The sequence below is a fragment of the Carlito syrichta genome, unplaced genomic scaffold (genome assembly GCF_000164805.1).
Source record: "Carlito syrichta isolate Samal-C Ts95f unplaced genomic scaffold, Tarsius_syrichta-2.0.1 Scaffold308237, whole genome shotgun sequence".
In the NCBI taxonomy this organism is placed as follows: Eukaryota; Metazoa; Chordata; class Mammalia; order Primates; family Tarsiidae; genus Carlito; species Carlito syrichta.
The window spans coordinates 459,964-487,560 of NW_007252333.1; the positions used below are offsets into that span (position 1 = coordinate 459,964).

The 27,597-nt window shown below is 34.7% G+C and overlaps 1 protein-coding gene across 1 annotated transcript in view; it reads right to left on the minus strand.

Annotated features, from left to right (window-relative positions):
- The window catches only part of GPM6A (glycoprotein M6A), a 167,774-nt gene extending 144,156 nt beyond the window's left edge, over window positions 1-23,618 (minus strand). Inside the window, exon 1 of the mRNA XM_008065335.2 lies at window positions 23,084-23,618. Within this exon, the coding sequence (XP_008063526.1) occupies window positions 23,084-23,120 (37 nt within the window). The 5' untranslated portion in view covers window positions 23,121-23,618. The remainder of the gene's footprint in view (window positions 1-23,083) is intronic.
- Between the last annotated feature and the right edge of the window lie 3,979 nt (window positions 23,619-27,597).

Sequence of the window (27,597 nt, forward strand, 5' to 3'; positions counted from 1 at the left end):
AACATCTCCTGGAACTAAGAAGTTATCCTGTTTTGACCACAATGTGGATGGCAGTGGGATTAGAAGGCAGCATGGTGCTGTAAAAAGACTCTGCATTTAAATGAGCACAGCAGGGTTTTAGGCCCAGTTCTATCACTAATTACTTCTTTATTCCTACACAGTTAATTTCTTTTTTCAGAACAAAGATGATTCTCAATAACACATCCTCTCAAAAAGGCTAGAATGGCTACGGGTTTTTCAATTTATTTGAACAGTAGATTTTTGGAATGAACTTGGTCTATTTAAAAATATTTATTTTTATAGTTGATTTTTAATACAGGCACACTAATAAAAAAGAATACAATCAAATGTTGCCCCCTTTATTTAACTCACATCTTGTTTGTCTTGGCAACAAAACTGAATTGCAGAAACTGTAAATCTGTAGTGTTCAATTTACTTTGTCTTTGTTGTGTTATCCAGATAAAAGTGGCTAATTTTAAAAAACAATACTTGCTAGGTGGTTCATGTTTTTCTCCTCCTCCTAAACTAAATGTTGTCTGATATATTCGAAATCAAAGAAAATAAATGACAAAAAATATGAATTGTGTTTCAGGTCATAACAACTTGTTTTTATTTGCTACCTCCAAATTACCTTTATGTTATTAGTCATGTGCAAGCCAACAAAAAATCGAGTTAAAATATGTAAGAAAAAAGATATGAATGAGCTATACCGCCAGTCTTTCAACTGCTTCTTTCTTCAATAATTTGTCCTTTTACCATCTTCCTGGTTCCCAAATTTGGCTACAGCAGGACTGATAAGCAAAGGCCGTGTCTGTGTGCCAATGGGCTTCTATGTGCCATCTGCAGATATCATCTGCTATGCACTTCACACAATCATTTAACAGGGGAAAGAGCTAAATAGAAATTACCATTGATAGCAAGTATATTTGTTCTGAGTAATATCAGCATTATCTCTAATAGAGTACTTAATATTTTAAGGCTATTTTAGCCTTTTCTTATAAATTCACATAAAATCAAATTATATTTTTAACCATGTGAGTGAATTTTTAAGCATCTAGCTTTTATGAATATTATGTTTACTTTATTAGCACTACATAAATAAACATATCGTAGCACATTCAAGACAATTCTCAGACATTTCTTACTAATTCGCCACTATCTAGACAGTTTTCTATTCCCCATCTAGTTAACGGCTTCTGAGAAGCCCAGGTTCCCAATTTCTGAGCATGTTTAATCGACCACTATGGTTGTCATGCCAACCAACACAGAGAATTCTGAGCTTACATGGGGCATTTCAATACAGTGACCCAATTACTATCTGTCAACAAATTCACCAGTAAAATAAAGGGACTAACACATTAATGAGATTTCCTGAGATTGAACTATAGAGGTGCTTGCAATAAGATCACCATCAATTTTTAGAATAACCAGAATGCTATAAGTATCACAAGGATGATGTCTTTAATCCTTTGTCTTGATTACTGTTATCTTTATCAGCTTATTTTCTATTATGAAAGTGTCTGATGTCAATATATTTTGACTTTCTTTCACCACAAAATCAAAATATACTTGATAAAAGGATATCATATTCTCCAAATTAGAAGTCTCCATATCTCAAAATTAACTCAATTCTACATTATAAAATGAAAATTTATGAAAGCATAGGTTAAGTTGTATAGCCTGTTCATTTTTAAAATAGTCTTCATTTCAAAAGCGAGAACAACACGCTATGGATTGGAAGATTTTGCAATATGATGTAATCATCTGTTCACTGCATAAAAGATATGCTGTTCCTTTTTTTAGAGAAGAAGAAAAGCTAGCATAAATGCTAGCACTAGGTTGAAAGAAATATTTAAACCAGGATATATGATATATACAATGCTTTACCTTTATGTGGCATTTCTTTATGATATTTATGATTAAAATTTGTTTTTATTGAGGTGTGGGTAAGTGTGTGAGAGACACACAGAGAGAGAGAGAGAGAAGAGAGGGAAGAGAGACAGAGAAGAAAAGAAAGAGAGAGGAGAGAGAGAGGATAAATGGGTAAAATGTGAATGCACCTATTTTCTGGCAAATATTTCTCCTGTGTGTTTTGGACTAGAGATTCCATTTTTTAATACTATATAATCATGCTATTTATAGGCTGTATCAATTAAGAAATAGAAAATTGATACTCAGATGAGTTCATTTTATAAATAACATCAGATAGCAGAAGTGCTTACTGTATGAAATAAAGCAAAGATAATGTAAAAATAGAAAAAATATTCTTGTTCTAGTAAGAAGACAAGAAGGTAATGCTTTTATCTTTTTAATTTTAGATGTGTCTTTTTAATAATCCTTTTACCTTTTTAATTTTAGATGTCTAAAATTAACATCAGCATAGATATGGCATTCTAGTGCAACTCCTTGGCATTGCAGATAGAAAAGTTAAGGTCTCAGAGGTTAAGTGACTTGCCATATGCCACCCAGCCAACTGGTGGAAGCCTCACAATTTGGATTTCGCTTCATTACTCGACATGAATTTATAAGACTCTTGAATATGCTATTATAAATGTTTCTATATGTAAAAGAAGACCGATTTATAAAATACTAAATTTACATGTTTAAAATTGAACTCAGAAGTTGATTGCAATCACCATCTTAATCCATGTAACACAGAAGAGATTTAATTATCTCCTACCTAATAGACGAGACTGCTAATAAAAATGATTATGTCAAAATGGAAGGATTCATCTAAAATGCACAAGAGCAATATTTATCACAAAATAGGGACTTCATATTTGGCTTGTTTATTCACATGCATAGACACACACACTCTTCTACAAAAAGAACAAATAATTTTGCAAACATTTTGTGTTTTTTACCCTTCTGAAAATTAACATACTGTCCTCCAACACTCCCAGAAACATTTCCACATATTAACCTCTTTATAGGGAGCCTATTTGTAATCAGATTGATACTTTAATATCATAGCCTGTGGTCATACTTAGTCATTAATCATATTACCTGAGGAGTACTCACAAGAACTAACTAGTCATCAGTAAAATTAGTATAGCAATAAAATAATTTATTAAGGCAGGTAATAATGCTACAAATAAGTGACTGCATTTGTTTTTCTTGCATCATAAGAATTACTGATTCTAGATGAGTGATTTGATCTTGTCATAAGAATGCATTTCAGTCTTTTTAATTTCCAGTTCATATATGCACATTCAAACCCTATGTTTACTTATAGTAAGATTTAGTGTTTTTTCTTCTTGGTTATGCAGTGGATCAAAATTGCCACACATTTTAAAAAGTTAAGTTAAATGTGCAGGAAATATTAAGTTCTGAGTGTGGGTTATACCATTTTTTCCTTTTAATTCTGGAGTTTTACATGAGACATTTGGTATCTGTGCTTTAAAGTATATTTAAAAAATAAAAATAAGATTAAGAAGTAATTAAAGGAAAAAAAACAAAAAAGAAGAGGTACTCTTGTATGGTCTTTTACTGCTCTAGTAATTCATTTGTTCTTAATAAACTTGGGAAATATATACTTTCTTATAAAGGTTCTTTATAAAATTGGACATTGCATTACATTTTATTTTATTTGGATCAGGGTCTCATTCTGTTGCTCAGGGTGAGAGTGCAGTGGCACAATCACAGCTCACCACAGCCTCCAACTCCTGAATTCAAGGAATCCTCCTGCCTCAACCTCCCGAGTAGCTGGATTTACAGGCACACACCACCACGTCCAGCTAATTTTTAAATTTTTTTTATAGAGACAAGGTCTTGCTATATTGCCCAGGCTGGTCTCCAACTCCTGTCTCTGTGTCCTAAAGTGATAGGATTACAGGCATGTTATCCTATAATCTATGTCCAGCTCATTACTTTTTAAAATAACAACTAAATTTACTTAATACATCAGATGATAATTATACTTGACAAGTAATTGTACAATTAAGGATATTAAATTCATTTTCATTAATAAATTGATGTTTTAAAATACAATGTGAGACTCCTTATCTTGGAATTTAACTTTTAATTCTTTAGTATCCGATAGAAAAGTTTATTTGCCTATTTCAAAAAATAAAATAAAGACAAAAGGCCTACACTGTTCTCATTTTATTGTATTCATGTTACTTTTTAATATTCGTATTAGAAAACCTTTCAAACATGAAACAAACAATATAACAAGCAAGTATAAAAGTCACAATGTGATATATTACTTAAAACAGTACTTTTCTTGGCTTGTACATGTGTTCTTCATTTAACATAATATTTGAGAAAGTTATCCATATTCATACATTCTTTAACTAATAAAGATGTGTCCATTATTATGGACTATATTATATATTTTTGGTACATCTCTCCCAACATGGATCAAAACTGTCATTCTGAAACCTGTTCTACAATTCCATGCAAAAAGAATCCCCTTCTTCTAAGATATCCGGGACCCTGTTGGTAGAGATGTCCTGGATGCCTGCTGTTCCCATCTCACAAAGATCAAGAATGTGCTGGAATGTTTTCTAAATTATCTGTGAACTCATCTGCACATCAGAAGCTATCTACACTTTTTACTTATATCACCTGATGTCTTGACGTTCACCAGTGCATTCCCCATTGTTTATGGTGGTGGTTGTTCATTTACTCCATAAATGCTGCTAAGCTGCTCAAGTTCTTCCAACTTACTTTTATTTTGGGATTGAGAGGGGGAAAAGTTTGAAAATACTTTTTTATGATAGTGTAGATGCTAATTTCACAATTTTCATGCATTTATCATAATTAGTCTTTTGTCCTTTTGGGTTTGTTTTGTTTTGTTTTGTTTTTAACCTTTTTCAATTTATGTTGTCTTGATTCTAGTACATCTTTTGGAACCACTTTCTGGAGGAAGACAGAGTATCTAGAGCTACGTTGCCAAGGTCTGAGAGTCAAATTCACCACTTACTACTGGGTAACCTGAAAAAATTAATAAATAAAACTTTCTGTGCCTTAGCTTCCTTAAGTGCAAAATAAGAATCATAAAAGTACCTTATTAATAGTATTGTTGCCAGGATTATACAAATTAACAAATGGAAAGAATATGAAACAGTGTCTAGCAAATAGTATAATCTCAACAAGTGTTGAATATTAGTGTAATTTCTATTAGACTTACATATACAAGTCCCTAATAGAAACCATAATGAAACATTTATCTTGTTCATAGTTCTTCTTTGGAACTCCTCTTGTTCAAATATTTTTTCTTCCTAAGATAAAGTGCAATTACAAACAGTAACTTAAATAAGGAAGCATTTATTAACTCCATATTTATCATGTGCCAATTGTTATACCATTGTGCTCAGAACTTTGAATTCAAGAGTAATAATATTTGGACTTTATCCTAAAAGGATAGCATCGAAAGAGGAAAAAAATTAGCTGAAAATGCAATGAGCTGCTTGACACAAAATTGTACAGGAACCTACATGGCCTAGGCAGAATGTGATAACCTGGAAAAGCTTCCCTGATGAGATACTGGTTGAGCCATGGCTTGAATGACTCATGTGACTGGCAGGTAAGAAAGAGTACAGAAAAAGAAATCAGGATGGATCTACACCCATCATATGAGGACATGCCATGCTGATAGAGTATTCTAACGCCATTTGAATGATGAGATTGGCTAGTAGAGCTAGAGACTTGCTTTGGGCCATATTAGAAAGGGTTAGATGTGCCAAAATAAAGATAATGGTTCTAATCTTATAATAGGAAAACCCCCCAAACCAATAGAAGCCTTTAAGCAACAGAATTCATGAATATATTTTGTTTGTTTGAGAAAAGTCATTCTAATTAATGTGAACAGAATTGGATTGAATGACGAGAAACATAATGGAGACAACTGCAATAGCTTAAGGAAAGAGTTGATTATGGGTCTTAACAACTAAGTAGATGAAGATGAGATTCCCAAATTATGAGGCAAGCATATGATAACCAATTTGTTATAGATGAAAGTGTGGAAGGCATTAGTAATGACCCATAAGCTTTTAACTTGGAGTAACAGAAGTGAGGGAAGTCAAGAACAGAAAATGTAGAGTTGATTTAGCAGCCAATTGATAAATTTCATTTTAGACATGTTGCATTTGATACACCTATGAATATCTGTGGTAGGCAGACTCTTAGATGGCACTCAATTATCCCTGACTAGTAGCATTCATATCTTTTGAAAATTTCTTTCACTTGAGTAAAGGCTACATTTATTGACTTGCTTCTAATGACTAGAATATGAAAGAAGCAATAAACGGTTGCTTCCAAGATTGCATGATAAAAGCACTGTGGCTTCCACCTTGCATGGATTCTCTCTCCCAATCTTTCTTAGATTCTTTCCTCTAGAGAAGCCAGCTTCTGTGTCAGGGGACAGCCCTCTGGGGAGGTTCGTGTGGTTCGCCACTAGGCCTGCAAACAAGGCATCCTGTGAGTAACCTATTGAGCAGATCCTTCCCTGTCCTCTCAGCTGAGCCTTTAGATGAGATTTACTTCCTCTAAGTAAACCATTGATATTTTCTTAAATTTCATTTATGTGTGGATGTTATTTTTGTCGTAGTGTGTCTCTGCTGCTTCTATCACGGCCGGGCTCGGTGGCTCAGCCTGTAATCCCCGCACTTTGGGAGGCCGAGGTGAGTGGATTGCCTGAGCCCGCGGGTTCGAGACCCACCTGGGCAACTTGACGAGACCTCATCTCTACAACAAATCAAAAAAAATTAGCTGGGTGTGGTAGCACTCGCCTGAAGTTCCAGCTACTTGGAAGGCAAAGGCGGAAGGATTGCCGGAGCCCAGCAAGTCGAGACTGCGGTGGCTGGGAGCGGCCACTGCACTCAAGTCTGGGAGACAGAGTGAGACTCCAACTCAAAAAAAAAAAAAACAAAACAGAGTGAGATTCCTACTCAAAAGCTCTATCACCTAGCTTGCCTTGCTCAGTGCCACTTAGAAGAGTGGCTTGTACCTAGTCATTCTAAAATATTTATCTATTTAAGTTATTCATCAATAAGAGCTATGTTTGCACTACATATAATCACAAAAATTTGAAGTAGATAGCATTTAGCATGGACATAAGGGCAATATGTAAAATGAATGGAGATAATAATATAATCTAAAAGATAAGTCAGAATATATTTTGATCTATAATTTACCAAGCAGTGCATTAGATGATTTATAAATATTATCTCAACAATTCCAATATGTAGATATTATTCTTTCAATTTTATGAATGAAAAAAATAAGTTCCTTGATCAGGAGTTAAATTAGTAGCAGGGTTTGGTGGCTCAGCCTGTAATCCCGTGCGTTGGGAGGCTGAAGTGAGTGGATTGCCTGAGCCTGCGGGTTCGAGACCCACCTGGGCAATTTGGCGAGACCTCATCTCTATGATAAATCAAAAAAATTAGCCAGGCGTGGTAGTGCGCACCTGTAGTTCCAGCTACTTGGAAGGCGGAGGCGAAAGGATCGCCGGAGCCCAGCAGGTCCAGGCTTCAGTGGCCGAGAGCGGCCACTGCACTCCAGTCTGGATGACAGAGTGAGACTCCAACTCAAAAAAAAAAAAAGAAGTTGAATTAGTTACCTAAAAACATGACCAGTATATGGCAGAGTTAGGATTCAAATTCATGTTTGAATGATTCTGTTTATTTCCCCTACCTGCCCTCTAGCATATTATGAATATGTAAAAGCTCAAATATAAACCATTAGTCCCATTCTGTTGCATTAACAGTAGTTTTATGTTGTTTTACCAAATAAAAATACAATGTAGAAAGGATATTTACATCTGGGAATTCTGGAAGAAGTATTGAAGTATAATTCCTGGAGTGGTACTTAGCAAAAGATAGTCTTCAAGCTTCTTCCTCAGTGCCAGCTGTTTTCTTGTTTGTTTTTGAACTAATGAACATTAATAAGTTCCCAAAGGTATTTTCTTCCCCCAGAGCATTCTGAACATACTTTGAAAGTTGTTCTGATACAAAACAATACTTTCGAGAATTTCCTTAAAGTCCTGAATTGTCTGTGTGTGTGTGCGTGTAAATCCTATGCTCTTATTTTTCAGTACTCAATTCTCTCAGATTACTAAGCATTCTCTTCCCCAGAAAAGTTAGCTAATTTTATATTACATTCAATACCAATGTGTGAAAAGCTGCTATTTTATTTCTTCTAGATAATATATGTACAATTTAACAAGATAATGCTAGGAACCAAATACATAATTCTATAACACATGGTAATAATTGGGATCCCAATAGTTACACCTTTCATTTTCATTTTCTAATGAATAAATGGTACTCTTTGACCTTAGTCACAATATTGATAACCCACTATTTACACTATATCTAGAGTTAGTCTTCATTGACTCTTTCATAATCTTGGACATAGCATGTCTTGATTAACGATGCTTGGTAACTAGCTGGTGGAGTTTACAATGGTATTAATACCAGCAACAGTTCATATTAGTCTGTTGTGTGATGTGGTATGATGTGTGATGTGGTATCAATGCTTATATCTGCCCCACAAATAACTGAGCTCTCATGTATACAGAACACATGATAACTATTTTATTGTTCCATGCATTTACATTTTCAATAACTGTAGATTTTGAAATTTCCTCAATTTTCCCCATTAAACCATGACTCTAATTTTGTTCTATACCTATTGAATAATCTGGGTTGAAGATTGTATATCATTTCACAATGTTTTCTGTAGTAGTTAAAAACTTATGTGCATGATTGTAGGCTTCAAAATTCTTTTGATTTCCAAAGGCAAAATTTTAGAGCTATTGTCTAGAACACCCTTCAAGTTCTCATTTTGAATGATTGCAATCACTGGCTCTGATTTCTTCTCAAATTTTGGGATTTCAAATCCATAATATCTTTATCTTGTTATATAAACTATAAATCATAGTTGGGAAACTGGAGTTTTTACCAGTGGCAATAATCTGCTAGATCAGTGGTTCTCCAAGTGTGGTCCCAGGATTGGCAACTACAGCATTGCCTAAGGCGTTAGAAACGCAGAGTCCTGGGCTCCACCCATACTTACTGAATCAGAAGCTTCATGTGTAGGACATGAAGGGTAGTAATCTAAGTTTTAACATGCCCCAAATGAGGTGATGCTAAAACAAACTGGAGATTGAGGACTACTCTATTAGACTATGGTGCTGCTACACTTCCATAATTTACAACCACAAACATAACACAGCTGTTGAAAAGTACAGTTATTAATCATTCTTCTAATATTCATTTCTAATAATTCAAAGCATCATCATTACCTCTCCCTCACAAAGATTGCTGTTAAATCCATTTAACAATTTTTAAGGAAGTTCAGTTGTAAAGCTTGATCTTAAGATTATCTCATAGTCAAATGTTTTAACAGTACTCAGTTCACTTGGTTAAGGCCAAGAACACCCTTCTCTGCTTGTGACATTCATAATCTGATTATACAAGACAAATAAACATCTCCTTTGTACTACTGCTTCATTGAAAGAGCAACACATAAAAGTGAGATTATGGAATGAATGAAACAAACTTGAGAAACACAACTTGGATTTAACAATGAACAAAATGGTAAATTTATGTCTCTTTTTTGCATATTTGCCAATTATCACCTTATCCAATATATACATACAAACTAAAGCTCTTCCTAATTATTTTTTGGTGCAGGAAGGAGAGACAACTTAACTCTTTTACAGAGACAACTAAATTTGAATTTTGCTAGTCTTCCGAGATATATTCTTTGTGTCAATCTCCTCATTCTGAGTCAATTCTTTGTCAGAGCAAATGTAACACACAGTTGAAATACAAAGATTTTTTTTTTCTTTGTGGCCCATTTTCTCCTTACAATACAGTGGATTTCCTCAGGAAAGCAATTTTACCAAGGGAAATTTAAAATGCACTCTTTATAGCACACCAAAGAGGTATTCCATTTTTGTCTGGCATGTCGTCAGCTCTATTGCACATGAAAGCAAAATGAAGGCAGTTGGAAATCCTTGCCAGAGGCTAGTTATGAGCAAAGATTTCAAAGACTGCAGCGGCCTGATACATAGTGATTAAAATATATGAGGCTAACATCTCCTTTCTTTTTTTCTTTTTTCATTTTGCAATATGGGAAACAGTATTCGTTTTTAGCATGCCCTCTAGAGAGCCCTACCAATCTCCCAGGATGTCTTCCGTAGCAACCACAATCTCTCTTTACTCAGTTGTCCAGCTCTCCTTCTTGCACTCTTACAGGCATCAACACTTTTCTATAACATAATCACTTCTCTTTCATCCAAAAAAATAATAATCCAATTCTTCAATTTTTTTTTGTTCTGAATCACTGTCATTTGGGGGCAGTAGGATTCAGTGACCTCTTCCCCAGTAATTGATGTTCTGAGCTGCTGGTCCATCATGTTTCCCTCTCACACTAAGAACTGTTTGGATCCAGGAAAGTAAAAGTCAATTGAAGAACAGTTTTGGAAACTCAACTTATAAGAACAGAGACTGACATTAGTGCAAGAAAGTAAAAGCACACAAGGCACAGAAACAACATTGACATTTTTGTATGCAAAAGTAAAAACTGAAATGTTACAGTCTGGGAGAGGACCGAAGTATAACAGATACCTCCAAAAGACTACCTGTGCCACCCTAGAAATAAATAGCATGTGTTTTCAAAAACAAACAACACACTCTTCATCAAGAGGTTTAATACAAAACCCTATTGATAAGGATATGATTCAAGTACATCTTCAAGTTCAGTTCCTTTTTCATTCAACTTTTTACAGTCCCTTAAATGGGATGACGTTTTAATAATAAACTTTAGAGAAATATTAAGCTTCTGGTTTCAAATAATATGATTCCGAGAGAAAGAAAAATTTTTAATAGTTTATAGATTGCTGAGTGGCCAGGAAGTCAATAAATAATTCCAATAACTGCGTAATTTGTGGTTATTGGCCCAACGTTGTCACAAATACTAAAGAGCATTATTTTTTGATATTTTACAAAATATAAACATAAACAGCTAAAAAGAATATACAAAATATAGAAAAAATAAAATATATACCCTATACCAAAATCTAGGTTGAGAATTAGATTGTTTTGCTTAATCAATGTATGCTAACTATGTATAAGTAAGTTCATTTTAGATAATACAAATATCATTTTAATTTAACTGAATTAAAATTACCTAAGTCAGGGAAGGGACCTTCCAACTCCTAGACCAAATCTGGTCTACAACAATTTAGCCTGTCCTGTAGCGAAATTAGGTGCATCAAATTGTTTCCTATGCATTCCCATTTTTTCCTACATCCACACTTAAAAATTAACAGCTATAATTATGTCTCTATAGAAAATAAAGGGTATGTCATTGTCCTTCAGTGCTATCCTGTATAATTGTCCACGTTGAAGTCTAAATTATTGCATCATCATATTTCCAAAGCACAGGTCATAAAATCCACTCAGTGAAAGTTTCTGTTTCTTGCCAAATAAATTTCACAACAATCAAGGAAGCAAAGTAGTCAGGTTAATGCCAGAGCTACATTCAATACTGAAATGGCATGTAATTCATTGTCCCTCAAGGACCACAAACCAACCTTGTAAACTTATCCTAGAAGATCTAAAAGAGAACCCCTCATAACAGAATGGCATTGTCAGCTTGTGGGAGGTGAGACTCCAATGAGTCTTGCCACATACATGGAACGTCATTTGGGAGTGTTTTTCTACCCCAGGAAAAACAAAGCAGATTTTCCATTCTCTAGATTAAAGGGCATACTGTCTATCCTAAGACAGGCAGAGTAAATCATGGACAAATGTTAATCTTAGTGCTATGTTTAACAAATATCCAAAGTAATGAACTCATGCAACTTAAGAAACGAGAGTAAACATAACTTTTCCATTATATATAAATGTATTAAACAGTAAGATTTCCAAGCATTTTGCCAGCTTTTTCTAACAGGAAAAAAATAAAGCAATAAATTAATGACCTCACTAGGATTTCGGAGAAAGAATGTTTGATAAGCTTAGTGCACTCCACACAAACATAATATTTAAGTCTTAATCATGTCACATCATATATATCTATTTTCTACATACAACCATGAGTATATTAATCATTTTCATAATTGTAGCACACTGATATGATAGATATAATGAATAGCCATTTTGTAGATCAAAATTGTCTAATATTAGCAATTTGACATAGCTCAAACTAATATATCTATATTATAGTCAAATAAGTCATAGATCATTCAGTAGACATTTATAAACAAATATGTCTCAATACTTAAAGGCTGAAGCACCACACATTTGTCAGTAAATGGAAGAGGATGTTCCAGGAATCTGCTTTAGATGAATGAAGTGACCAGTGGATATGATTCTTTTTAAAAAACAGAGCATATTAGATGATACATAAATATATTATATTTTTAATACTATAAAGACTATGCAGTGCTTGTGAGGGCATAGGCATGGGGAATCCAGCAATGTGAATCAACACTAGCACCATTAGGTTATAAAGATATTGCTTTTGCATCAATTGCAGAATTTAAAAGTAAAAAGTACTGGAGTTAAGACCAAATATTGCAATGATAACATAGCTGTAATATAACACAAAGTTTCCTTCCAATTCAGCAGAAACAATGAATAAAAATATTTTAGTATTCATGTAAAAATAGTGGTCACACTTGTAACACAGATGATACAGATTATAACATGAGTAGGAAAAAACCACATCATAGATCAGAAGCTTTCTTTGCCCTATTGCATTGTAAAGATTAGTGACAGTAATAAGTGTTTACCACCTCTTTGAGGGCTAAATTTTTATCTACTGCTGCAACAAATTGCTATATAAAAAGATCATTTGCATAGATAAATAAGTTTATCTTTCTCCATCATTACACTTTTTGGCTTGGACATATAACTGGCATACAAAACATGAAGTTATTTTAGTTGTTCCACAAGAATTTACTATTAATTCTACCAAATCATGATATCAGAAGTTCATCCCAGAGCACAAATTAGCGATGAGCACATCAGCAAATTATTACACCAAAATTTTTGGTGGGAAAATGATGAACATTCAAACCTTGTAAGGAAATATTCTTCACATACCATTGACCGGAGCATAAATGCCTCATTTTCAGACTGTGTCTTGTTTACATTCCAAATATCAGGAATTTGTGTAAGACTGTATACTAACAAAAATATTGAAACTCATATAAAGCATAAAAGAAGGTAAAAGGAAATCTGCTGCTTTGGAATGCAATATTGTGAAAATTGACTGAGTAGATATAACCTAGGAATATTCATATCTTATTAAATTGTTTTCAATAATTTCAAAACTATGATTTTTTCTGTATTTTTTTTCTTTCATTAAGACTTACTAATGAACACAGTAAGCCTAGTGACAGCAAACTTATAAACTGTGATTACACTTTATCAGCATCTTATAAAATGTGATAAGATATAACTTTTCAAGTTTCAGTAACCATTTGCTGAACCTGAGAGCTCAGTGTATCTCACTTAATTGCTAGGACCATAATGCTAAAAAGATGTGGGCTCTTTAATAATGAAAAAGAAAATCTATTCATTCTCAAGAAGGCTGCTAACAAACTACTGAATGTATTTCGGGTCAAAGAATAAAAGAATTCTTCTACATTCAAATCTAAAGGCATGAAATGAAGTCCTGGCTGCATTTTTCCAAACCAGGTTTAGCTGCTCTGTGAAATCTGTCTCTCTGTAGGGAAATAAAGAAATTAAAATGTTTCATCTTCCCTTTAGTCCATATGGTTGACCTCATCTTCTTTCTGTTTATCCTCTTCATTTTCTCCCCTCTCCTCCTCTTCTTTTTCTCCTCCTATTCACCTTTATCCTCCTCTTCCCTCCTCCTCCTCTGAATTATCATTATCATCTAATATGAATGAGACTGTATTCAGAGGACTTTGCAAGCTGAGTTCATGAACAAAAGATAAAACCCATATCCTCAAGGCATGGGTACCTTGAAATGAGAGGTGGAACATAACCTATACACAAAAACACAAACAAGAGATGCCATAATTAAATGATAAACATTTAGAAAATAACTATTGCAATAACTCAAAAAAGTGAGCAGTCCTCTGGCATCCTTTAATTTTAAACTCTGACTTTCTGCCTCAAGAAAAATTGCTTCCTCGTTTTTTAAATAGTCACAATGTGTTATGACGAAAGGAAAAGAAACAAGGAGATGGAATCTGCATTTACTAAATCCTACTATTTTCCAGATATTATTGTAGGCACTTTCACCCAGTCACTACTATATCTAACACTCACTTTAAACCCACCAGAACTCATGATAATGGTAGAGAAAACAAATTCTTAAAATAGGGATTTTTAGGAAATCTAGAATTGAATAATATAGACTAAATGATATAGAAAGTGAGTGGAGGTAGAGAAAAATAGCCAGGGATGCAGCAAAAGTCATCTGATCTGGGAAACCACAAGTTAAATGGCCAGAGTATGACAGTCAACTACAAAAATTGCTGGCCTTTTCACATGTTTAAAATTTGTGGAGAGAATTTGAGTACATGGTTTCTGAATTCTAGATCTTATGACTTAATTACAACTTTCTATTGTGAATTGTTTAACAAAGAAATTTAAAATGATTTAACTTCAGTCATTCTGTGAGCAGTATTCCAAGCATTGTTTTTACTGTAAAATAATAAATTTTTTAAAAATTTGATGAAAGACTAAAATAAAGTCTCTAAAGTAATAAATCATTAAATGATTATGGGATTGGTAATACATGAGCACTATTTAAAACAGCTAGAGAGTCTCAAAACTTAAGTTTGGTTTTAAATGAGCAAATCCTATCCAGCGTCATATCTAAGAGTTTAATTGATAGAACAGTGTTAAATCCTTTATTTTTAAAATTAATTCTAGTTACAAAATATTTAATGGTATTTTAATAAAAATAAATACAATTCTTTATTACCACTGAAAATAAGTCTTCAGTCTATTGTTCCAAAAATTTGAATTTAAATTCTATCACTATGAGAAAAATAAATTTCTAAGTAGGAAAATGGAGAAAATGACTTGGCTCTTTCTCACAGATGTCTACCTAACAATCTTTCTCATGTGATAGTAGACTATCACATTTCATTAAGTTGCCATTTTTTTCCTCTGGATATTTGTATAAGGGTTTTTCCTAGTTTCCTGTAGAGTTTGAACTAAATGGCCATTGTCTAAGTAGTATGCACATAAAGACAAAGAACATTTGTTATTAATGGTAAAACTAATCAATAATTATTAATTAATATTAAGTAATATACTGGCATTAGAAATAATAAATAAAATGTTTAGAACAGTGCCTGGATTAATAAATATTAGCGATGATAACTGGTATTTTTTTGAAAAATAAATCATGTTAATATAAGCACTTAGCTATGTTCAATGTGCAATCACCAAACTTCACTGTAAATAGATATCCAGCAATACAAGAAATGTGTAGAAGCATCTCAACAACTGAAAAAGTGAAAGGGTGTTAAGTTTTGAGGGAAAGAGATTTGATAGTGTACTATTTCATTATTTGAATTATTTAATAAAACTTTTTCTCATCAAATAACTATAAAAGAATATACTATATATAGTTGTAAAGTTTTTCTCTCATATTTTATTTTTTATTAAGAAGAATAGTTAATTAACCGTTCAAAGAACTCTTCTAACCGGGGGAAAAATGCAACAAGAAAAGAAAATCAAATTTGCCTAAAATTGACATTTCTATTGTAAATCAGTGGGAAATGATAATTAGAAAAAAATTAATTATTTCACTTTAACTTGAGACCAAAGAAAAGGCAGGCACACACCATAATAGAGGGCAGCATGAACAATATGTCTTATGTTTCTGGCATCATTCTCTGGGAGAGAGATCATCCAATGCCTCTCTTTTGTGGAGGTAGGTATACTAAAATCTCATTCTTTTACATATTACAGACATTTAAGTCCAAAATGTTACACAATTTAAACAATGTGTCAAAATGGCATTTTTTATATTGGAAATTAGTCTGGTTATACACAGCAGTTAATGTTCTAAAATGTTGCTATGTCTTAATATACTTCATTTAAAAATCAGCAATCAACCTTCTTTTTTTCCTCTGACCTCAGATGTGTATACCTACCATATTGAAACTTAATTCCCCAGTGATCTCTACAGACAGATTCCAATAAGGAAATGACATTCATCCTTGACCAAAGTTAAATTTCCCACTCAGAATTTTGAGAAAAACAAATCAGCTCTCTTCTGTTTTTCTTTTCTTTTCACAGTCCAAAGAAGCAAGTTGCTTTCGGATTAAGAATATCCCAGACAATGGTCACAACTTGAATTGAAAGCACATGCAAAAACACGAATTATTTTTATAATGTTAGCTAATCCACAGCTGTGCCACCTGTGAGTATGGATCCTTTCCAAAAGGATTTTTGAAAGTAAGCCAGGCAGTCTGCCTTCGATGTATGAAAAATAAAACTGCCAAACATTTTGAATGGTGGGAGGAGTACATGCCTGGAGGAAAATGGAGAATGCAATTGACAAACTAGAAGTTCTTTTCTGTGAATCCTTTGTGAGTCATTGCCTTCTGATGACTTAAAGAAAAATTAATTTCTAAAACCATTTCTTGGAAGTCATAATTCCAAGTCCACTGTCAATATCTCAGTCTACCACTCTGTACTTCTCAATGAGTTTTTTTAAATCCTTAAGCCTTAATTTGAGGAGTTAATGAAGTCACTATATCAAGCACTTGCATTTGAAAAGGTGAATACACTCATTTTAATGATATTGTGAAAAATCAGCTCATATCCTTAATCCTTAAATGATGCTGTAAATGTGTTGTTGAGTATTTTGGATCTCTGACATAAACAGCACCACAAACATAGAAAACAATCAGCAACTGATCTAAGGAAAATATGAAAAGACAAACTCTAAAATGTTATATGTAAACCATAGCAGCCATAATATCTATGGCAAGGTAGAATTTATGGGATCATCTACTAAAGTTTCTTTAAAATATCCCTGATTTTCCCTCTTGACAGGTGTCTTAGAACTGTTTGGTAACAGCAAAGAGTAAAAGCAATTTCTTAGACCCAGGAGGACATGCCAGGTTAATCACATGAAGTGCTAGGAAAAGCACAGCTGTCAAGTCACAGGACAGATTTTTCCTACATGCTTTATAAAACCTGATTCTCCATGTTTCTTCTGGCCTTGTTATCCAAATGCTGAAATGGCAGCTGATGATATGACTTATGACAATATGCGTTGAGACGAAGTTTGTCCACTAGATGCACAAAACTAATCCTCTTTCCACAGATCTGCAAGTAGCCAACATCTAAGAAGCAAAGGGGGCTAATCAATTCTTATATTTAAATGGTTGCGCAAAGGCGAAGTTGTTTTTGTTATTGTCCTAGCTACTGGTCTACTGATTCCAATAACATGTTGTTAATGATTCTAATTTTATTAATAAAGCAGACACTTTGACTTATACTGGCTCTTTAATTTCTTTGCAGTGGTTCTCAAAATATTGTACCATCAATACTTACTGTAGGCAGTGGTTTGGCAAAAAAGTGTTCTTCGGAGTGTAAAAATTTAAAAAAAAATCAGTACGGGAAAAACTTCCAAATCATCAAGGATGTACTAATGAGTAGTGTCAAGTTGAAATATAAGAATACATTAAATATACATTTGGCCCAGCTATCAGTCACCAGGCTCACTCAGCAAACATTCTTAACACTAGCCTCTTTATATGAGTCCAAAAGGGTTCTGGACATTTGTTTTATTTAGAGGTATTTTAATTACAAAGAATAGAGATTCACCCGGATGAGTTGGGAGACGGGCAGCACAGTTATTATCAAAATATGTGAAGGAATGGCCATCATTAATAAAACACAGCAACAGATGCCGGCATGGATGCAGAGAAACAGGAACACTTCTACACTGCTGGTGGGAATGCAAACTAGTGGCACCGCTTTGGAAAACAGTGTGGTGATTTCTGAAAGAAATAGATTTTGACCTTCCATATGACCCAGCAATCCCCCTCCTGGGAATATACCCAGAGGAACTCAAAACCATTCTACAAAAAAAGATACCTGCACACACATGTTTATTGCAGCACTATTCACGACAGCAAAAACATGAAACCAACCATTCTGCCCATCAAAACTGAAAATGGATTAAAAAAATGTGGCACATATACACAACAGAATATTACACAGCCATAAAGAAGGACAAACAAATGGACTTCACAGCTACCTGGATAGATTTAGATTCTATCATACTCAGTGATTTATCACAGAAACAAAGAACAGAGTACCACATGTTCTCATTCATAAGCAGACCCTGAACATTTACCATAACACTGTAAGAAAAGGATTCACAGTAGCAGGATACTGCTGGGGTGAGGGGGGGAACATAACATTGATAAGGGTACCTGATCACAAACCAGGCAAAGTGGGGACCAAAGGGAGGCTTAAACTTTACCTGTACGATGATCATTTGTATACCTAAGCCTGAATTGCACCCCACATCTTTACAATTAAAAAAAACCATATATGGAGGAATATATATATATATATAGAGAGAGAGAGAGAGAGGAATAAAGAGACTCCCAGGGCTTACCAATAATTGTGTTTGCCTGATTCTCAAGAGAGGAGTGCAATTGAATCACTAAATATATATTTGGAGACAGACTATGAACTTACAAATCTAGATTGTTGGTGCACCTAGGGATGGGTTTCCATTGAAAAAGTTGTTCACGCCTGGCCAAGAAACGCAGAGTTGATGGTAAAGAACACAGCCTTGAATGACAAACTGTTCAGTGCAGGGCACTTACACAGTGAAAAGAGAGTCATTAGAAGGGAATGTGGCTGGCAGGCAGGCAGGCAGGCAGTAATAGACATCTAGCACTGGGTAGGGTATAGTTCAAAGTTCAGACCCTGGACTGTATTGAACCCAGCTGTACTACTTATGATTATATGAAGCTGGTCTAGTTAATTAACCTCTTTGATTTTTCCTTTTCTCAGCATAAGTACCATTTAAGGTTACCGTGAAGAGTCAATGAGTTAATTGGGTAAAGTCCTTTGGCCAGTGTCTAGCACTCAAATCACTGGGCAATTTAGGTTTGCTTATATCATGTAGTCTCCCAAAGCCAAAGTTTCTTCTTTGCTCATTTACTGTAGTGGTGTCTTCTCTTCAGATATGAAGTCTGCTTAAGGAGGGGTTAGGTTCCAAAGTCATCTTTCAAGGCAAAAATGATCTCAGAAAAGAAATTTTTGAGATGTTCAATAGACCTATAAAGATGATATACAGTCTATGCTTTTGTGCATAGACTCCTTTATGGTAACGTGTGTATAAATGTATAATGTGGAGTATATGATTATGAACTTTCATATCAACTATAATTGAAGAGTATTTTTAATGAGAAAACAAAAGACACCTGCACACCGCCCTTTCATTTAGATATTCTTGTTGGTTTTAATAAGTTAAAGACGTGCAGAAATGACACATCTGTTGGTGGTACTTAGCTAAAGATGAACAGTGACCATTAAGCATTGGTTGGTGTTTGAAATGATAAAATGGGCCCCATTCACACTGAGTTTGATCTTTATCTTTTGTCAGTGACCCAGTCCTCGAGGCTCACCAAGGATTGATTCCATGGAAGAGATGACAGAGCGGGCTTTGGTGTTGGAGAGGAAGGGGTTGAGAAGGTGACAGCATAGGCCCATATGCTAGTGGTTTATCATACTAGAAAAACATGGTAAGTGGCACTGTGGCTGTTATCCTTCATGCTGCTCAAACATTTCTGATACATCGCATGTAATCTTGAGGCCTATTTCATAAAATATCCATGTCCAGAAATGAAACCAATCAAGTTTTTAGCTGTCTGGGGCAATTCAGCCAATTTATGAAGACTCCAACTTGCTGGCTTTTTCTGTTCATTGCTATTTTCTTTTTATCTCCATACAGTTTTATCAGTTCCTCTACTCATTGACTCCTCAGCTTTCCTCTGTGAATCTCTCCTAATTCAGTAATGCTATCTAAGGTTATCCACAAAGTCACGGTCACCTACTTGTCAGGCAGCTCAAATCTGCAGTCACAAATTCACTACTGATTAGAAACCCTCAAATCACTTACATTTTCACCCATAGAATTTGGCAAAATGTTCCAGACATAATTGCATGACTATATGTCATAAATGCATACCTTTTACATCTTCATAAAAATATCCTTATCCACTTTGCTCAACCCCTGTACAGTAATTGTTGCCATGATTTGGTGGCCATGGATCTTTAAGTCCTGAATTTTGACAATAGTGATACTAGGTTGACTACGGCCAGACCCCAAGGCCAAGTTCAAAACAGCTTCCTTTTTTTCTTCAGTACTAAATTTTTTTTTTAATGGAGTGCAGAACAAAGTAGTTGGCTTTCCTTTAGAGGGCATGTTTCATAAAAATTACGTGTTTCTGAAAGCACTAGTTTTCCCTCAGTTCAATGAGATACTCACCTTTGGGAATGGAGGCAGAAATAGGTAGAACCACAGCTTAACACCCCTCATTTCAGTTTCACATCTTAGCATGGGCTCACTGAGCAGAATAGCTGGTGGAGTTACCCATACTTTTAAATCATGCTCTCCCCCAAGCTGAATGCATGCAGGTAAATTAGGGTGAAAGTTAGGACTGCTCTCCATGGCCTTTTAAGTGGGAATAAGAATTGCACTATTAAAAAAATGTTTTTCTTGTGCGCAATCTTTTCAAGTCCTTGCGCATCAACTATATATACTTTTCAAATACGTTTAATGAAACCACCGGTTTCCATTTTACATTCTAGTTGAATATGGAAGGTGATATAAGTAATCATGGACATGAATTTTAAGTCCTTCTGATTTGTAAAAAGAAAGAATACGTCTAAATTGCAAGAATGGACCGAAAATTATCTTTTGAATGGAAGAGATAACTCTGTGACACCTGAATTATTTAAGAAATTCCTATGTGGTGTAAGAGAAACAGTATAAGAACTAATGAAAATGCTGCTTTCTTCTAAAGTAGATGGGTCATTACATCTCTCCACCTAAACTCTTAAAAAATCTCTAATAATTTAATCTGCTTGTCAAATAGTTATTCCAACAAGAGCCCATCAAATTTCATATTCTCACCCACCCCCACATAGATAGATAGAGCATTTATATTCAAATGTAACTTTCTAACAGCAAACTTATATAGGAAAGGTGTCATAGCTGTAGCTCAGAAAAACAGAAGATCAAGAATGAAGAAAATTACACATTTTTCCCAATTAAGAAAAAAAGCTGAATCCTAAAGATTTTACTTATGTACTCTTACATACATATAGACCATTGCACATTTTTTTCCGGTTTAAAATTGCATTCCACCATCATTCTGGATGCGTATATATATTAATGATCAAAAACTGCCTATGAGAGGTCTTTCCCTCCCATCATTGCTTTCCCCATCCCCATCGGAGAAAGATTTTCAGCGTTACCTGAGAAAAAAGAAATCACAACTAATTACATCATTTTTTCTTGGTCCCTGCATCTACCAAAGCTTGTTCAGACACATTCAACCTGTTACCACAGCTCATGATTTAACTCAAGATTTTATTTTATTTTATCACTTCCCTATTTTATATAATTATTTTTCTCTAGATTAATTGATGGATTAAAAAACATTAGCATTACGTAAAAAAGACATTGAAATAAGATATTTAATTTATAAAGTAGCCCATTAAGATGCCTGTAAGAACAGAAATTACCATGAAATTTTGCCATTTAAAATAACACATTATGTGTGCATATAATAAAGGAAATTGAAAGCTTTTGTAAATTTAAAAAATAGATCACATGATATCTATGTAGATAATGTGTTTCTGTTACAGCATAACATTAACAAGGGTACTAATGACTAATTTGGAGATTAGCTTATCTATGATCTTTCTCTATTTCTTATATAAAATCCTTATAGATTCCATATCAGTGGTCTTTGACTACGTGTGTGTGTGTGGATGTATGTGTGTGTGTGTGTGTATCTTTATATATATATATATATTTCCATATATTCCTCAAGAGGTGTGTGTGTGTGCATTAAGGGAGAAGACAGCATAGCTGAATGACTAAAAACACGGCAAACTATAGTGCATTTCCAAACTACATATTTTATCATATAAAATATGACTTTTTAAAAGTATTGCCTCTATATACATTCAAAATCAACTCTGATAGCTGAATATTACCTTTCTGTAGCATTACCGGTGTTACTATTTCAATCCTAAGAAAACAAGAGCATTTTCTCGGACATTACATAAGCCTGAGGCAGACGACAGAAACGAAGGCTAGCTCCCTCCAAAAGCCACCACTTGACACATAAGAAAACATTCTTGAGGTGTTTGAATCATTTGAAATGGACAATATTTGATCATTTTTATCTTGTAAAACTGGCAATTTCACTTTAACTCATACAGTCAGATATATCTCAACAAGCTGAAAAAATGCATCAGAACATTTCCTTAAAGTTTATTACTCAGAAGTCGATTATGGTCAGCTACCTAGAAAGGAAAACCTGAATGTATCTATATACCCTGAAAATCAATGAACTTCTGCCCCATCTATTTAAACCTAAACTGCATCCTCATAAAGAAAAAAAAATCTTTTTAAAGGGTGCACTAACCAAAATATTATAAATGGTCTTGGTCTTTGTTCTATCAGATGTCCGTGCAAAGGTATCGATAATGGCTACATCATCAAAATTTTAGCTAGCTCCAAATATTGTGACTGTTGCTCACTCCAGGCTCGACGAGGGCGAAATTATGAAATAAATGAAGGTTAACAAAGACTGGTCTAAGGACTAGTTCACAACAACACCACATTGCCCTTCTCACTAATACCCGACTCTACATTTGGGTACTTATATCTGAAAGATTTGCAAATAATGACAACATTCATGCCAGACATGACTGCAAGTGAGGAACAGACCAAAGGAGAAGGAAAAAAAATTTCCTTCCAAGAGAGAAACATTCATTAGCCTTACTGGCAAGTGTCTAAAGCAAACAAGGAAACTGCAAAATAATTACTTAGTTACAAATAAACCCCTTTAGCACAGTACCTTTTTGTGTCTGTCCCTCTTCCATGTTCTCTTCCATGGCTACCTTTCTTCAGTAGAATCTGGTACACGGAATTAATCAAAAGCTCAATTAGATGTTGGAAAAACTGGTGATTTTTTTTTTCCCTGGGAAGCTCCAACAGCAGTGGCTTGGGCAAGTCCTCAGAGCTTAGCTCAGGCTTCCTCGCTCCTCTTGTTTGCTTGGAGACAGGCTGTCAAGTGTAATTTCATTCAAATTACTCTTCCGTGAAGATTATCAATTTTTCTTCTCAAAGCTGCCCATTGTGTACCACTGTAAGCAGGTATTCAAACAAATAGCCTGAGAATTTTGGGGGGAAATGGGGTCTGAATCCCGGGAGCAGAGACACTATGATTCTCAAGTCTTGCTTTGCATTTAAAATGGGGAAAAGAAATTGAGGTTTGTACTGCAATCTGGGCTTTAAACTAGAAACAGGCTGAGCTGTGAACAGATGGAGGGGTGTCCTCCTAACATGAAGCCGACCACCAACCCATAATTCCCCCCTTTTGCTTCCAGAGTGGAAAAGCCCAGATTCTCGTCGGTCGGTTCTTTATGCTGCCGCAGTGGCTTCTCACCCAGTCACATACGTTGCAAAAATGTGTTTTCCTTTTCTCTCCTCACTAAGTGTTTAGCTAATTTGATTTGAGGTGCCAAGAAAGGATGCAATTATACCATGCAGGCTTTATCTGTAAAAGGTTATCATTAAGAGAGAAGTTCACACCTTTGAGATTTAAAAAGAAACAGAAGCACGATTTTCAAAGGAATGAGTATAAACCTTTAAGCCTCAGAAATACATGTTTTAAGTAATTGTTTTACTTAGTGCTATAGGACTCTTAAATGAAAGGGAGAACACCACTGAGAAAAAAAAAACAACAAGCCCTATTGATGTCTTTGTTATTTATTGTTATGATTTCAGCCACTAAAGCTGCTGATTTCAAATGGGGATCTCTTGAAAGAGAATTTCCTTAAAGGCCATTATTGGGGAATAAGAAAGGTGATGAAAGGGAAAACAAAAACAAAAACAAATTCTAGATACGAAACAACAGGACAGCAATGTATAATGAGAATCTGCAGTCTGATTTGGAATGCAAATCACAATGCTGCAGTCTGGCAATAAATTAGCATTCGTACTTCAGTCCTACTGAGTGACAGGGCACCATCCAAGAGTCTCAATACTTCACAAAAGATATAGCCAGGAAATAAACAGCATCTCTTTCAAGGAGCAGAAACCTTTCCTAGAGGATAAAGGAAGGAAAGATCACTGCCTCTGTCTCCGTCTCCAAACAAGCAAGCACACACAGATTCACAGACGCACACAGAGAGACACACACAAGCACACACACACAACTGGAACCCCTCGCCTTTAATGAACAACTCATATCTTCACTGTTCACAGCATAAGTGTTTTGCACTACAGTACATATCTCACATGTATTCTTTAAAACAGGACAGTAGCATGCCCCACGCTATGCTCTAACTCATTACAAAAGCCAGTATTTAGAGGCAGGAAACGTGTGCAACATTCTACTTTATTTCTCATAAATGAACGTTTTAGCCCTCTGACTTCCACAGTCACTTGTTACTTATTTCCTCTTTTCAAATGAATTTAACCCCAAAGTAACCGTAGTTCAAGCACCTGGAAAACCTATTTCTTCTGAATACATATCAATCTGTGTTCAAGGGTTTGGTTTTTGAGAGTGCTGCTTGCTCAGTGCACAGATTGAGGGAGGAGAACCATAAGGGAAATCAAAAAGCCAAATGGTAGCAGCCTCTCTGCTTCAGCTCTTCCCAAGGCTGACATAACCTGGCACATAATCAAAACACAACAGAGCATCACTCCTCAATTATAGTCTTTATTCATTTTATACCATAGAAATCATTAGTGAAGCAAATTCTTAGTAGTAGCACCAGTAGGTATGATGGTGCCACCTTAAGTTCTTAGAATACTTTATGATCTATAAAACGCGATCACATACATTAACCCATTTGCAAGGCAAATAAGAAAAGCATTATTTTTCCCATTTTATGTTGGAAAAACTGATATCAGGGGACACCCAGGGACTCGGCTAACAAATGACCAAGTGAGTCTTAGAAGCCATGTCCGCTGATACTTTGTCTAACTCTCTGATCTTAGAAGTTGTCTCACTTCCTGTTCTATTCCATTATGAGTTTCTTCAATGTCTTCAAAAAGCAGCCTCAGTCCATAGCTTTCATTTTTACCACACATGTAGGACAAAAAAGAGGAAAATGAAAGAGAAGGGAAATTTTAAAAATATCCACTGGGCAAGATGAATGGAAAAGTAACCATGGTTCCTGTTCCTTCTGGAAACTTTGGAGCAGAATAACAAATTCATATAATCACCAACTTTTTGTCTAAAACAGGCTTTTTTTCACACAGCAATTGCTACCAAAATAAGACAAAAGCAACTTATACCGATTTTTTGGATATACGAAAAACACTTCAAACCCAGGCTAAATGGAGTCTTGCCAAATTGATGAAGAGAAACACCTGCACATTGAGTCTCCTCACAACAATCACCTGTTAGTAAGCAGAAATTTATTAATTTTTCTTATGGTGGTATAGGATATATAACAAAAAAAATTTACCATTTTGATCATTTTAAGTCTATAGTTTGCTGACAATGGGTACATTCACATTATTCTGTGACAGTAACTACCATCTATCTCTAGAACTTTCGCATCCTCCCATATTGAAACACTGTAGTCATTGAACACCAAACTCCCTCTTTTTCCCTTTCCTCTGTTTGATAGCAGTTGAGTTGTCATTTACAGTTGTTGTTCGAAGATATTTTTAAAAGCTTTTCTTTCATGTGAAATAAAAATATTCTGAACATCCAAGTATCTGAAAACTAGTTAGAAAAGAAAAGTCATTGACATTATAGTAGATTACTTTATGAACTCTAAAATGTACTATAGGAACCTTTACTGGCAGTGATGCTTCCTCTGTGTCTCCACTAAGACCTACTACAAGTTGAGATGACTTGGGATGTCTCATCTAATACCCTTTCCATACCATAACCTTGTATTTGGCCCTCTCTACTCTTAGTGATTTATTTTCTTTCTCTCTCTTTTTTTGATTTGTTTTTTGAGTTGGAATCTCACTCTGTCACCCAGGTTAGAGTGCAGTGGCATGATTATGGCCACTGCTGTCTCTGCCTGCTGGACTCAGGCAATCCTCTGAGTCTGTATCAGACTTCCCAGTAGCTGCAACTATAGGCCCATACCAACATGCCCAGCTAATTTTTTAATTTATTGTAGAGATGAAGTCTCACTGTGTTGCCCAGGCTGGTCTCGAACTCTTGGGTGGGCAATCCTTTTGCCTCAGTCTGCCGGAGTGCTGGGATTATAAGCATGAGCCACTGCACCTGGCCAGTAATTTCTTTAAAATATATTAATATAATTTCCTTAGGGAATTGGAAATATGATCATAAACATTGAGTAAGATTTCCCTTTCCAATATTGTCTGTGAAATAGTTATAATGTATATTATCTTTTTCTATGTAAGCTCATTCAACCCAAAACCACTATAAAGCCCCTCTTGTTATTCTTACTTCATCTTAATTTGGAGTTGACTTTCTTTAAAACTTCATCTTAACTTTATGGATAAACATATTATATACACCAAAAATATCTACATATTCCTCTGTTATATAATACGGTTCTCTGTGTGATAGAGTTTCCAAAATACAGTCAGGTAAACAGAGTTACAATTAACAATTCAATGGTTCCAAATACATTAACTGTAAAAAATGGGAAAAAATATTATTTGTGGCCCCTGGATCTGAGAGCAGAGAGGAACATAGAGCACAAGACTAAGAGACATGAAATAATTTGGAAACTCTTTTTTTTTTCTTCAAATGTTTCAGATATAGACCCAATGCCACCTGAAGAATGAAATGTCTTAGTTGGTTTCTTCCTATATTTTAACAAAGAAAAACAAGAACCCCTTTGGCTGCTCTTTTAAGCTCTGGGTCAGAAATTGACCTCCATACCATTTTCTTAAAGTCAAAACCACCACAAACACTGATGAATGTATATTATATGTATTTATAATATTTAAACATATTATAAAATTGTCATAACATTCTTCAGAGTTATAGCATCATAGAAAAGTCAATTCACAGAATGATCATTAGCATTATTACTCTCACATCATTTCATTTTTTATTGCACAGGTGTTTATTAAGCATTCTAGCACACATAGGAACTTAATGGAGGTGAAAGGCATACTAAGGAGACAAATCCTTGCCTTAATTAGGCTTACAGCCCAGTAGCATAAGACAGATCCAATCTCAAGGGTTACCTAATACGAATTTTTAAAAAGCACCAGATGCTACATGAACCTACAGTCAAGATATGTAACCTATATTCAGTTTTGATCATTGAAAAAGTTTTCCTCGTTTCTTAGAAGGTACAGTTTAGCCGGGCTCGGTGGCTCAGCCTATAATCCCGCACCTTTGGGAGGCTGAGGTGAGTG